The sequence below is a fragment of the Pelodiscus sinensis genome, chromosome 12 (assembly GCF_049634645.1).
Source record: "Pelodiscus sinensis isolate JC-2024 chromosome 12, ASM4963464v1, whole genome shotgun sequence".
NCBI lineage: Eukaryota > Metazoa > Chordata > Testudines > Trionychidae > Pelodiscus > Pelodiscus sinensis.
In genome coordinates this window covers 21,746,980-21,762,198 of record NC_134722.1, presented here as the reverse complement: position 1 = coordinate 21,762,198, position 15,219 = coordinate 21,746,980, and the positions used below count along the sequence as shown (strand labels likewise).

The following is a 15,219-nucleotide window of genomic DNA, read 5'->3' as shown; positions in this document are numbered from 1 at the left end:
TGCTTGTTAGGCCTATCTTGAAGAAGCAGATGCCTCAATACTGGTATCTGTCAATCTGTTTTTTTCACTTTCCCTTTTGGGTATTTAAGTTTCAAGAATGCCTGATAGAGATCCTGTAGGTGTTTGTGTCAGTCTGTGGGACTGGAGCAAATCTGGTTGTATCTTAGGGCCTGGCTGTAAATAATTGATTGAGAGATATGTCCTAGATGGAAGATAGAGGCATGTAGGTAAGTGTAATGGTCAGTAGGTTTCAGACATAATGCACTGGAAACATGGCCATTATTTAATTGTAATGTAGTGTCAAGGAAGTGGATCTCTTGTGTGAACTGGCCCAGGCTAAGGTTGATGATGGGGTGGAAGTTATTGAAATCCTTGTGGAATTCTTCAAAGGTCTCCTTCCTGTGGATCCATATGATGAGGATGTCATCAATGTAGCATAAGTAGAATAAAGAAAATAGGGGACAAGAGCTGAGGAAACATTTGAGGCCAGCCATAAAGATGTTGGCATATTGTGGGGTCAGCTGTGCCACGGACTATTGTACGTTTATTTTTCACATATTGTAAAAATTCAAATATTCAGTAACAAGGAATTTAAGTGTTTTTTTCTTTAACGTTCAAGTCATCTAAAAAGGAATATGTCCCCATCTCTGCTGTTGCTAATACAGATTTAAAGAGATTTTCAAACAACCAAATACATGGAAAACTAAGGATCTGTCTACATAGGAACTCAAAACCCATGACTAGCCTGTGCCAGCCAACTCAGTCTTGCAAGGCTATGGGGCTGTTTCACTGCTGGGTAAACTTCTGGGCTCACTCTAGAGTCCAAGGGTCCAAGAACTTTGACTCTGGCTTGAGCCCAGAAGTCTACCCAACAATGAAACTGCCCCACAGCCCAAGCTCCGTGAGTCTTAGTCTGCTGGCAAAGTCCATCCATGCATGGCTAATTCCTGTATAGACGTAACCATAGAAATCAAAGTCAAATTTCTTGATTTCAATGAAATCCTAGCTCATATAGATTCTTGCTTAACATCTTCTAACAGCATCTTATAATTCACATGAGCAAAAACCATGGTGATTGAATTTAAAATACAAAACCAGTATAACATTATTAATAAATTATCCAACAATTTAATTAATGTATAAAAGCCACCTAAATAGTCACTTACTGGCTGATTCCATCAAATGAAGCTTCCCTGCAGATGTGTCCACTATCAGTATTAAGACCACGCTGGAGGAGAAGATAAAAAGAACTATCATTATGTGCTAAAGACTAGTATTTTTATAATAAATTTACAAAACGTATTACATAAAGACTTTTAGAAAGCTTATTTGTGCATATAATATGACTGCATAAAATCAGTTAAGATATAAAAACAAGGGTACAAATGTAAACAATTGTACATTACTGAACAGACAGAATGGAAGTTGCCATATTCTTCCGAAGATCTTAGCAGGCCTAAATTTTTCTTTTCTAAAATAGCTTGGTGACAATTTTCTTGCAGGGGGAGCAGAGGGCGAAAGATGTGCATCCCATAAACAGGACAGTAACAGGCAGGAGTAGAATAAAAACTGTACTGGAATTTTTAAAACATGCTGTGACCACTCCCTGTCACAGTGTCACTGTGATGGGGTGAGGTCACACATGCATCCTTGGAAAGACGCTATTCCATACTGCCTTGGCAATTCTTTTTGTATAAATTAGAGTACCCCTCTTCTACAGCTTGCCATTCACACAAGAATAAAAGACGTCATTCTGGCTGCTACATAGCACTTCTGATGTGTCTAGATTTGTGGGGAATCAGACATAGCAGCACTGCCTTTCTATGCTTGGAATAAGATCAGTGGAAGAAAGGCACGAGTCCCAAAATTCTGCTGAACTTAGCAAAGAATGTTCTTTGGATCAGCAATATTCTAGGCTCATAGAGAGAAAGCAGCTCAGAGAATTAAGAAGTTTTGAGTGAAACAGATCCAGTAGAAAGGGAGTTGCTCAACCGCCACAAAAACAGACTAATAACCGCAGACACATGCACTAGTCCCAACAGAAAATTGGAAAGTAGAAGGGGAAAGGACAGTTCGATCTACTGTACTCTGGAAGAAAGTGGGGAGCGGGAGTGAAGAGCACTACAACTCTACCCTCCCACACCTTGAAGTTGTATGCAGGATATGATTCAGAGTATTTAATTGGACTGGAGGGAAGCAATGTAGGTGTCAAGTGGGTTTCCTGTAAATTAAGTATGAAACTACACAAACACGGATAAGAATTTTGGTAGTAGGATACAAGGGAGAAGGGACAGGATTTAACAAAAGACTGACTAAATCTGAGAAGGGAGGAGAAAGGTTAGTCAACTACATTAAGGCAGCTGACTTCAAGTGCTCTGGGATAGAAAAAGGACAGAGAGGATACACAAGAAGTGGACATGTTTGCTTAATTCATCTGTTTACTGAAGAGCAACAGGATGAGTATTCTCCATGAATAACAAATATAACTTACCAATGTAAGAAGAACGGAGGGTTTCTTTGGAGCCAAGACACTGGTTATCTAAAAGAACAGGATTGCAGTTACACTAAATTTTTTCCCCTATCTTCATCATATATTACTATTTTATTATACACAATTAGCTTCTTGTCAATGTTACTTGTGTCAATCTTAGAAATGTATTAACATTTCATAACTGCTAAAAGAAGTCACTTCATACGTTCTGCTTATTAGGCAAAGAATGCAATACAACTGGTGAAAAGTACAAATCAATAAAACATTATGCTGTAAAAGAGATACTATAAAAGTTAAACACCAGAACAAAGCCAAAGTAGCATGACTAATCTCATCTGACATAATATACCATGTCCAAAATTGATTCTATATCAATTAAACAAACATTATGAATGGGAAAACTAGCCAACAAAAATGATAAAGTAGTTTTAGGCTTTTCATATGCATGGAGCCTGACAAATTTGGTGGATCTGTCACTTTTTGTCATTTTAAATTAGTGTTTTCTTCCATCCTCCCATCTTCCATGTTGTTGTGTGAAAGACCCAGGCAGGCAGGGGAAATGGACTAACTAGCTGATGGAGGAAACACTCCACTATACACAAAGTGCTGTCAAGTGCACAAAGCAAACAAACTGGAAAAAAGAAAAATGTTTCTCTGATCTTTTTCAGATTCAGTAATCTTATGTCACTTGTTACAAGAGTTGCTAAAAATGTTCAGACAGAAGAGCTGTTTTAAGTTGCTGTCCTTTTAAGACACACAGCAACTGCATTGCAAAATTAAATCAACTGCCATTCTTTGGAAAGAAAATGTGAGAGAGCTGAGAAGGTTTTTTTTTTAATGATGAACCCACATAATAGAACACAGAAATCAGAAAATATAGCAGGAAAAGAGGAGTGCTAGTATATATAAAACACAGCGGCTGTGTCTACACTGGCATGAATTTCCGGAACTGCTTAAAATGGAATACTATTCCGTTTTCAGTTTTTCCGGAAAAGGAGTGTCTACATTGGCAGGCTGCTTTTCCGGAAAAGCCCTTTTTCCGGAAAAGCATCTGTGGCCAATGTAGACGTGCTTTTCCGGAAAAGAGCCCCAATCGCCATTTTCGCGATCGGGGCTTTTTTCCAGAAAAGACTACTGGGCTGTCTACACTGGCCCTTTTCCAGAACAGTGTTCCGGAATAAGGACTTATGCCCGAGCGGGAGCAGAATAGTTTTTCCAGAATAGCAGCTGATTTTGTACAGTAGAGCGTCGTTGCTTTTCCGGAAATTCAAGGGCCAGTGTAGACAGCTCGCAGCTTATTCCGGAAAAGCGGCTGATTTTCCGGAATAAGTGGCCCAGTGTAGACAGCCAGCATGCGTTAATGTTATTGCACTATCGTGTGCTGACTATTTACAGTCATCTTTTCTTGATTAAAACTTCTGTACAACATCCAACTTCCTTTAGCATCTTTGACACATTTATAAATAGAGGCTACAGTAGGTCTTCTTTTCCACTAGCTGTGATTAAAAGCTTATGCTCTTAAACTTCTTTGATTTGTATGCCAGAAGAAATTAAAGTAAAACAAAGTATTGTTATTTCAATAGATTGCCTTCTATTACAGAATAGTTTATGTAGAGTCAACAGCCTAATTTCTAAAGACTAGACATTGCTAGGGTTCTACTAATTTTATAAACACAGTCACAGTTAAATGCCCTTGGTTTGTTTTATAGTGAGACAAACATTCCTCAATACCTTGGTTTCCTGACTGTTTTAGAGGGAATGAGAAAGACACAATATTTATCAGCCATCTGACCAATTTGCTTGGTCTTTTGGGAAAAGAAGTAAAGTATATCAATGTCATCTCACTACAAATGGTATCACCATTTGAATTAGTCTAACAATCTTATTAAACCGCACTAGAGACATTTATAGTCGCAACTTGTAACTATCTAAAATCAGCATGAATTCAACTTAAGTTACAACATATAGACTTGAACACATTCTGGGTTCCCCTCTCTCATATTACTATTGGTATTAAAAATGCTGTCTTTTGGTTGTAACTAAATTACTGATAGATACATGGAGAGGATCAGATAAAATGTCAACATTTTTACCCCGCCACTTCTTTGAGAAGAAAATTTTGGAGCCATACATAGGTAGAATTTTTAATGTGGCTGAAAAGATGTGGGTGCTAAGATAATATTTTATTGATCCAATAAATGAACCATTTAACTAGGACAAGGATATTCACCAAATTAGCATAAACCGGTTACCAATTTACATCAGAAAACACACACCTCACGGGATAAAGATCCAAACGCATACTCACAAGTACGCTGAATATCAATACTGTGACGTCTTTTATAGTTCTTTGTATTTTCTAATCTTCATGAGATACTGTGACTACTACACATTTTCCAGAAGCATGCATCATTGAAACATATGGTGCACATGCTCACCTGAGGAGTTCATGTCCAAGATGCTAACATAATGGATAACCAAGTCATCAGACTTCTAGGGTAGGGATGCTGGGGATGCAGTAGCATCCCATGGCTTGAAGTGGTTTCCATCATATACAGGGTTAACAGTTTTGGTCACTGCCCTTTCAGCACCCTCACTATAAAAACTGTTCCAATGCCACTGTCTAGGGTCATTTTACAAAAGGTACTTACAGGTCTAGTGGAATTTATAAAAGCACTTAAATGGAATAAGGCACTTAGGGGGGTTTACAGAAATGCCTAAGCAGGTGAAGTAATTTTCTGCATCTTTTGGTACCCTAAGTACTTTTGTAAACCAAGCACCTAGTGCTTGGCACTGAGGAAGAGTACGTTCCTAGTAAAATGTGCAAGCATTGTATTCAAAGCCTTTGAAATAGGGATGTAAAATCCCATTTAAAAAAGCTAACTAGTTCAACACCCTCCCACGTGCAGAAAAGCACAGTAGGGCCTGGCCAGACTGCAGCAGCCCCCACCTGTGTCATGCTGCGGCTGGGGGCTGCTCCTGCCAGGCCAAGCTTGCTGCACTGCAGGCGGGCAGCTGCTCTCTAGGCTGGATCTCCCTCTGCCCACATCATGGCAGGCTTGGCTGGTGTGCTCCAGCTCAATTGGGCCCAATGTGTCGTGGGCGACGAGCTGCTCCGGCCAGCTGGTGAAGCACGTAAACAAGGCTAAAGCACCCTTCTCCTGAGGCACAGCAGGTCCGACTAGTCCAGATCACCACTTAACTCTTTATATCCCTACTTTGAAAGATGAAAGATTCCTGGATAATACAAATAGTCTCTCAAATACATATGTACTAAGTAAAGAAAGAAAGCTTATCTTCAAAAGAACTGGTCAGTTTTCATGTAAGCCCCTTTTCCTTTCTAAGTTAAAAAGCTACAGTGTTCTTGAACTGTGTTTGTTTAATGTATATATAATGCATTGTCACAGAATTCCTACAGGCCATTTTGACATTGCTAACCTACTATTTAACAATATGCTATAATCAGATATAAACAGGTTTACATGGTAGACTAATACAATATTGCTAAACTTAATTGGTTTATGCCTTAAGCTGGGATACTCCAGAGAGAATAAGGTCTTTACATAGGCTTACATATTGTCCCAAATTAAAGAGCCCCACGTTCTTTCCTGAATAAAATTGTACACACTAGACAGAATATAAAGATATATGATAACGGCATTTGTTGATAGGAGACAGTACACAAAATAGCAATAAATCCTTCATAAAGAAGCATGTGTTCCTAAAAGGTGAAACTCTTTAAAATCCGGTACTCTCTGGTCCGGCAACATGCTGGTGAACGAGAGCGTTCAGTCAGGAGTGGGGGACAGCCAGGGTGAGAAGCGCAGTCTTAGCTGGTGGCAGTGGGGACAGAGGCTTGGAGCACAACCCAGGCCCAGCAGGGGGGAGTGCAGCCGCAGTGGGGGCTGGCAGCAGTGGAGCCGGCATGGGGTTGGTGGCAGGGAGCACAGCTCAGCCAGGTGGTGGAAAGCACAGCCCCACCCAGGGCCAGGAGTAGAGCCTATTTGCTGGGGCTTCTACCCAGGAATGGAGCTGATGGACGGAAGGGGAGCCTTGACCTTCCCTGGTCCAGAAAACTCCCTGGTTTGGGACCACTAAGGATTCCAGACCAACAAGGTTCAACCTGTACTTGGAATTACTGGCCTTGGCTTCTATATTCTGTATTCTAAATCAAGAAAGTATTATTTCAATCCAAATACATGAAGCAGCAACCTCTTCAAAGCTTCCTTAGCCTACATTTAAGGAAATGTATGAGCACAATCACAATTTAAAGTTATTTTTATTATGAAAATGAAATGAATCTACAGTTGGTAAAAATAAGATTTTGGGCTAGCAAGTCAGGTTAGCATCCTGCAGAGGACAGAAATAGCAAGATCTTCCTTTTTAAGCTGCTTTCCATAAGACTTAACACGGAGCTTGGCAAACATGCTGCCATATTTCTGCTGAGCTTTCCTACTGAAAAAAAAATATACTAGACAGGTGTAAAAAGCATAACATCTGTTCAAAACTACCTAACACAGCTACATTTCTATCACTGTACAAAGAAATACAGGTTGAACATCTCTACTTCAGCACTCTCAGAACCTGACTGGTGCCAAACCAGAGAATTTGTCAATATTGTCTAGCAGCATTACCAATACTTCCGCTGCTTACTAGGGTGCAATAGTGTAGTTGATTAACCAATAAGAAAAAAGCTTATAGGTTAGTGCTATCCACTACACAAACTTTGCCCCCCGCCAGTAAATTTTTTAGGAGGCTGGCCAGCAGCACCAGTCAGTCTTGGCTTGTGCCAGGTCTGAGACCTAACCAGCATAGCAGCTCTGCATTTAAAGTGTATTAGGAGCCAGGTAGGCAAGCAGCCCTCCTCAGTAACAGCTCACACCGGGTCTGGGAGCTCAGACCCCCACCTAGACAGGGCCTGCTGCCACCCACAATGCTGCCTCTTTATCAGAGACAGCAGCACAAGGTAACAAGCAACTGGTCTGCGAGGGGAGCTGGTTTTTAAACTGGCTTCCCTCGCAGACTAGCTCCCACCTGATTCAGAGGCAACAGTGTGGAGTGGCAGGGGACTTCTCTGGAGTGAGGCCAGAGCGCACTGGTTGCCAGACCTGCCCCCAGGGACTACAGAATAGTCAACAATAAGAATTCATGAGGTTACTCGTCTATTCAATTAACTGATATTTAAGATCTCTACTGCTTACTGGGCTCTTAGAAGCTAGTTAGGGTTAAATTAAAGCTAAAGAACAGCACAAAAGACAGAGATCCAAAACTTGTGGCCGTAAACAAACTTTATGGGACTGCCGGAAACTTGGTCACACTCGTGGTAAATGGACACCCAGCTAATGAAAATCATGCCAAAGCACAAATGTTGTTGGACCAGAGTGTGCTGGACTAGAGAAGTTCAACCTGTGCTTAAGTGTGCAGTTATTTAAAAGAGACATGAATACCTGGAGTTAAAAGAGACCTGGATTTAAAAGAGACATGAATACAAGAGACTAAAAGCAATAACAGAATAAATAATTAAAATGAACATTTAATATATTTTAAATTCAAGCAGCCAATGACAATTTAAACATTTTATGAAATAGGGCACCATTTTCCTGTTGCAAGTTTCTAAGGGTCACAGAAACATTGCAAACCTGTTATCAGGCATTTTGTCTGTCTTTTCCCCATAGGTTACCAGAACCCTTCAAAATCATGGCCAAATACAGAGCATATTTAAAAAGTCTCTTTCAATTGGTCTCAATGTACAATCCAATAAAATGATAGCATGATATTTTAAAGGGTTTTAGTGAAATTTAAAAAATGAATGTCATTCTTCAAAAACTGGAAGGAAGACTAATTAATTAGGAAATAACATTTAGTGGAACAAGATTTTTTGTATGAAAGTACTGCCATACTTTTAGAACAATCATCAATTTTATTTTCATAGGAAAAATATTAGGAAAAGCAGATGCTTACCTCATTTGTATAGTGTATTTCATCCAGAGCATATTTCTTCCTGAAATATTCAGGAGGATGAATCCTTTAAAATGCAATAAAAATACAATACTTAGTAATAGCCATGTTATAAAATTAACTAATCTAGGTTATAAAAGTACCATCACAGATATGGAGCAATCAAGAACGATAAGATGTTAATATTGTTAACATCTCAGTACAATAGCTCATACCAAAATATACAATTTACTTAGTCCACATCTGAAACTTAGATTTCTTAGTCTGCTCCAGAGACTTGGTCTCTTTCACAGTAATCCTTCGTATTAGAGTGAATTGTCCATGGAAACAACTTGGTACAAGCGAGATTTTTCACTAACTGATGAGTTCTGATGATGAATCAACAAGTTCCAATCATGTCCCTTCCTGCCTCACCAACAAAAGGAAGAGACTAGAGTAGTCTCATGAAGAAAGTACTCACTACAAATCATAAGTAAAATTTGAGGGAGAGTTTTTTGCCATTCTAATAAACAGAGGAATTATTGATAACACAAGAAATACTTTAAAAATCATTATGCCCCTTAAAGTGACCCTCCCTCCAGGGCCTCGTCTCATTAATATTTGAGAGGTATATAAAATATATTATTTATCTAACCCTCTTTTGCAGTAATTCTCCATTTTTACACATTCTATTTAAACAATACCAATTCTAGTCCCTTTCTATACCTAATGTTTTATAGTTCCCTTACCTCTAAGATCTTTGCATGCTCCTCTTTTATTAACAAGGTTTTTTTCCCCCTCAGTACTTAAATATTTAAGTATTTAAATATTCCATCAATGTTGAGAATAAATGTAACACTTGTAATTTTGTCTCTATTTAACAGTTAAACCTTAACTATTAACCCAGTTAACTTATTGTCATTATTGTTTAATGCTCCACTACAGTGCCTCCAAATTATCAGTTATATCTTGCTGGGCTGGTCTAAACAAAGCTGAGAATTGTTCCAGAGAATGTGTAAGTGATTTCTATACTGTTCTTACAAATATGCTGGATTTTATTTAGCAAAATTTAAGTCAGTGTAAGTCAGAGTTGCTAATATAATATAGTAGCTCTTCTATTTTCACAAACTTTTTTTTTTTTTTGGTCCTTTGATCAGAAAATTGTCCTTTATTGTTGTGTGGTCTATGGGAAATTGCTGATAATTCACTCCCAAGGTATTCTTTCATTTCCCGAAAAACTTCCATGTGAGGAGCAAGCTTCTCTTCTGTCTAATTGCATCTAAAATCAATATCTGTCAATTTTAGTTCACTTTTTTCTGTTTGATTTATTGTAGCAATACGAACTCACTGAAATGGGTCATATTTAATACGCCCCCACCTTCAATCATTTGCATTTAAGTATTCCAGGCAAAATTTTCAGAATTATATGTCATAGCTGCACTTCCTCCTTTTTCATTACATTTAGACTCTGCTTAGCATGAGGAGTTGGCTCCCCTCTGGAAGGTTAAAGGCTTTGCCTTTGTTACTTTTCCCTTTTATCTAGTCTAAACACCACACTAAAGAGTGAAGTAACCTAACACCTTCCCAAAATCAAGGCTTCCAATGGACTGTATGCATGGAAATATCCTGTTCTAAAGTGGGAAGACTAGCACAAGGGGCATGGAGAATGTGCTACTAGACACTTTACAGTAAAGCAAATACAATTTTGTGCTGCTTCACAGAATTGATTGTAAAAATTCTCAGGAGGAAAGTAGGGGAAAACTGTTTTATACCACCTCACTTCCCAAAAGTATTTCTGTTTCACCAAACTCCACCCCCTTCCCATTTCCCGCAATACACATCCCTTGCTGCACAAAGAAAATTCATGGAAATGTAAGTATATTGCCTGAGTTACAATGGTGCAAACATGATGTATCTATGCTGCACAGCAGGGGATCAGATTTATTCAGCAACACACAGAAGAAATCAGCACTGAGGTAAATCCCACCTTGTGCAGGTTCAGCATAGATTTTTACAGCAGCTTCACTACATTGACACAGCTACACCAGAGTAAATTTCCTTAACAGAATGGGTTTCAGATTTACATTTTTGTTACTGAAATGAAAACAAGTGAAAGTCTTATACTGTCAAAATCACAGGAATTAACACTTCACAGGACCCTGGCCAGTAGCACATTATATGCAATTAGATGTATTTTCAAATATGTTTAATATTTTATTTGGGTGAGAAACACTCATTTTTGTAACTCTGATAGCCAGGCTAAGCTAAGTAGCTACTGTTTTTAGGTGTTCGATTTCTGTTTAGAAATTGTTGTGGACTGCCAGTTTCAAAATTCTGATAATTGCTACAGAGCATTACAAGAAAAAATAATCAAGTTATAAAACAATTAGAATTACCCAAGTGGAAAATTATCCCTGTACTACTGGACCTTGTCTCCCCTAGTGAGCTAGTAAAAGCAGAACAAATAATGAAGGAACATTTAAAAAACTTTATGTAGAAATACCTCTTTTGCCCAGGGTTTTTAAAATCATTGGCAAATCAGGAATGCTAAGAGCACAGGACAGTGTGCTCAACCTAAGAATTACCAGACACCGTTCCATCTAATTCTATAGCTCAGTGTCAAGATTCACTCGTAATTTTCACAATTTAGAACTATTAATCTTGTTTTTCAAAAGACATTTTAAAACCTCAGGATATTTTAAAATAAATTGTGATTCCTTTTGATTTGGCTTCTGGACACTAAGGCCATGTCTACCCTACAAGATAAGGCCGAATCTATTATTGTCCATGTCTGGTCACCCGATTTTGCAAAGTTGAAGGCCCATTTCCTCATTGTGGGGAAGAATTCAATGTACTTCAAGGTAACACATCTCCATTAGGGAGCCTACTGTCAACTTTGAGAGAGATGCACTGTGGGTAGCTATCCCTCTGTGCCTGCACTGCTTTGCATTCTGGATTATAGTCCCAATGCATAATGAGATCAAAACTGTGCAGTGGGTAGTTATGGATTCATGTCGTCAGCATCCCATAATGCACCCCTTTTATTCTCTTCTCCCCCCCCCCCCCCCCCCCCCCCCGCTTGAGATCAATGGGAAAGTCTTTTTGCACCTTTTTTGGCCATGGTTGTGCACGCAGTGGAGGCTGTCATTATACAAGTAGCCAAGGCAATCAATACCATTGTGTTATGGAAGATTGTGACTCTGGGAAACAGATACCGTAGTGTAGCAGTTCCCAACTGCTGGGTTGCAGACCTCTGCCTTCCGGGCAGTGTTCCCTCTAACATTTTCTATCCTTGGACAGGTTGAATTTTCTTATGTGTACCACCAATATTCACAACATTCCCTTTGTAGTGTCAGCCTATCGCGTGCTCCATAATCTTTGCAAGAGCAAGGGGGAAAATTATCTGGCAAGATAGGGGTCTGAGGCAGAGCACCTAGCCAGAAATTCTGAGCAGCCAGACACCAGGATAATAAAGAGAGCACAGCATGGGACAGCACAAATCTAAGAGGCTTTGAAAGAAACGTTTATGAATGGCCAAATTGAGACTCATGCATGTTTCTCTCAACAAGGTGCCCCTACATTCACTTTGTTTGCCAGTAATCCCCCGCCCCAGCTCTGCGGTACAAGTAATAAAGAGACTATTGTTGAGAAATCATGCTTTTTTATTTGGGGAATACAGAAAGGAAATAAAAATAGTCCCTGATGGGAACCCGAAGGGAAGGCCTCAGAAACATGAGATGAACAGCCTTTTGCCTCCCAAAGTAAGCTCCCTTGAGTCCCCCTGACCAGGTTCTTGGGGCCCCTGGAGTGGAAGCTATGGAACTGGGAGAGGAAGGCAAGTTATTTTGCACAGGGTGGAGAGGGTTCTGGTTCTGGGGGGAGAAGGTTTGTTCTCCAGGCATTCAGCCAGATGCTCCATTACTTTTGTCAAGGAGGCAAAGATACTATCCTATTGCCTGGCCTGCAATTCCTTGCATGCTCTCCTCTCCTGCCATTCCATGACCCTCTCCCGGCACTCAACACGCAGAGCAGCTTCCCTCTGTGTCTGGAACATGCAGCTTCCTGGGAAGAGTGCTAATAGATTCCCACCTCTATCATCCAGAATTATAGGGAGTGGATACTGACTGAATGTGGCCAGAAACTCGGTCCTTATGTTGCAGTGCTTTGTGGTTCAATGATACCAGACCACTTACTGGTGGCTTAGCGTGGGAAAGTGTCCTACTGTGGAGGATGGAATAATGCTGGCTTTCCCACAAATCTTGTGAGAAGGATCAAAGAATTCCTATCTGACAGCTTCATAGAGCTGTACAGGGAGGACTCCCGCTTCCTCTCCAGACACCTTAACAAGCTGTTCTGGGCTCCCTGGGCTGTGTAGGCACAGAGCACACAACACTTCACACCCAACTGCCTTAACCTACTTGTTGTAAGAAAAAAATTGTGAATTCACCAGAAGCACCCTCCCTGGGATCAGTGCTTTGCTGGGAAACATTCTGGGAGGAAGGGACTGGCTCCAACATGATGAAAACTTCTTGGTTCTCGCCAGTCATCAGATGGCCATTCTCCTCCTTCCCCATCTTCGCTACCTTGCTGTCCTCCATGCTGACACTCCAGGAGTGTCTTGGCTGGACTCCACGGTCAGGCTTGAGAAGCTGGTTAGGTCACCCCCTAAAATCACATGCAGCTGCTCGTAGAACAGTCATGTTTGTGGTGATTCACCAGACCGTCCCTTCGCCTCCTTTGTCTTGTGATACGACTGCCTCGTCTCCTTTATTTTGACTCTGCATTGCTGGGTATTGCTGAGGTATCATTTGGCCACCAGGCAGTTTGCAATCTTTGTGTACATGTCTGTGTTTCTTTTGCTGGTTCAGAGCTCAGACAGAATGATTCCTCTCTCCACACCTCAATGAGGTCCAATATCTCCCAGACACTCCATGCTGGCACTCTTCTGTGCTCCTAGGAACTTCATCTCATGGGGCTTGAAGCATTGGAAGTTATGGGCACACATACTGCTCAGATGTGCTGCCCCCTCTGAGGCATGCTCACAATACTGGCCACATGGGAAATGAAATTCTAACTTTTCCAGGGCTCTTCCTGTTAATCTGGAGAGCAGTAGAGGTGCATGTTCTGGCCAGAGCGGGGCACTGTGGATGCCTCCTGGGGGCCAAGAACCTTGACTTTCACCCATGCTGTGAAAACCAGAGGTACCCGACATCAACTTCAGTGGCCCTTAAGGTCAAAAAGACAGGCTTGGTAGTGCAGACACATCGTTTAGAAAAATCCACCTTATGTGACTAAATTCAGTGTAAACTCCTAGTGTAGACCAGGCCTAAGTCTTTAGAATGCAGTTGGTCTAAGTTTTCAAGCTTTTTGACAACCATGAGGGCTACAAAAAAGTTACTAACCTTCCGGCACTGTTGTTCTTTGAGAGATGTGTTGCTCATGTCCATTCCACATTAAGTGTGTGGGCACTATGCACACTGTTGCCAGAGATTTTTTCCTAAGTGATATCAATCGGGCTAGCTCAAGTGCCTTGCGATGCCACGAGATTAGGCACCAGTATAAGGTGTGCTACCAGCCAAACAACCTTTCAGTTCCTTCTTGCCCACCAACTCCAACAGAGGGGTTATGGCCAGGTAAATAGCCCTGGTGGATGGCTTCCTTGAATGTAGCAAAACTTGCCAAACTTGTTCCAAACAGGTCTACTCCTCCAGATTCAGCCATGTAACATCCATTCAGTTAGGGTGAAGATAGCTGACATTTTGGTGAACTAACCAGCTCTGGTCTTATGAGATTATGTCCCGAGGAAGTGGAGGGCTGCTATTGGTAGATCTAGTAGTGTGCTGAACCACTGGCCACACTGGGGCTATGAGAATAACTTTTGCCTTGTCCCATCTGATTTTCAGGCAGACTTTGTGATCCAGAAGAACTGGGGGGGGGGGGGGGGGGAGCGGAAATGTGTAGGCAGGAGTTCTGTCCATGGAAGCAGGACAGCATCCGAGAGAGAGCCCTGATTGTGCCCATTCAGTGAACAAATACATGGCATTTCCTATTGTGCTTTGTCATGAACAGGTCTGCCTGTGGAAGATGAACTTGAGGACTTCCAGGTGAAGGGACCACTTGTGTTGAGAGGCAAATGATCTTCTGAGGTAATCCTTCAGTGTAGTTCAGGCTCCTGGAAGATGTGAAGCCTCAAGGTGGATTGAGCACTTCATATAGAAGTCCCATAGACTGACTGCCTCCTGAGACAAGGAGAAGGATCAAGATCCCTACTGCTTGTTAATACAGAACATTGCCATGGCGTTGTCTATAAAAACTTGCTCCACTTTGCCTGGGACCTCAGGCATCTGGTTAAGTGGATTGCCTTGAGTTCAATGACATTTAAATGCACAAGAGTTCTTCCTGGAACCACAAGCCTTTAGGTTGTTGAGGTAGGCTTGCCAACCTAGGGCTGGTGAATCTGAGACTAGGGAGTGACAAAGGGGATTCCCATCTTTACCAGTCTTGGTCCTTCCACCAGATGAGAGAGCTAAGGACCAAAGATAGAACAGTGACCACTGTGTCCAAATAGTGTCTGTTGAAGGAGTAACTGAAAATAACCATGTCTGCAAGGCCTACAGTACTGCTTGCATGCTATACCCCGTAAATGCATGCAGCCATTTGCCCCAGTAACTTGAGGCAAACTCAAACTGTCATAAATGAGTGGACCATGACCTTGGATATCATGTCTGACATAGTCTGGACCAGAGCTCTGGGAGGAAGACTGTGGCTTGGCTGCACTGACAAATTCTGTT

The 15,219-nt window shown here is 41.1% G+C and overlaps 1 protein-coding gene across 1 annotated transcript in view; it reads right to left on the bottom strand.

The window, feature by feature from the left end:
* Window positions 1-15,219, bottom strand: part of PEPD (peptidase D) — a 257,662-nt gene that overhangs the window by 191,080 nt on the left and 51,363 nt on the right. The window contains exons 4-6 of the mRNA XM_075940101.1: window positions 8,453-8,516; window positions 2,492-2,539; window positions 1,167-1,228 (exon numbers count right to left, since the gene is read on the bottom strand). Of these exons, the coding sequence (XP_075796216.1) occupies window positions 1,167-1,228; window positions 2,492-2,539; window positions 8,453-8,516 (174 nt within the window). The remainder of the gene's footprint in view (window positions 1-1,166; window positions 1,229-2,491; window positions 2,540-8,452; window positions 8,517-15,219) is intronic.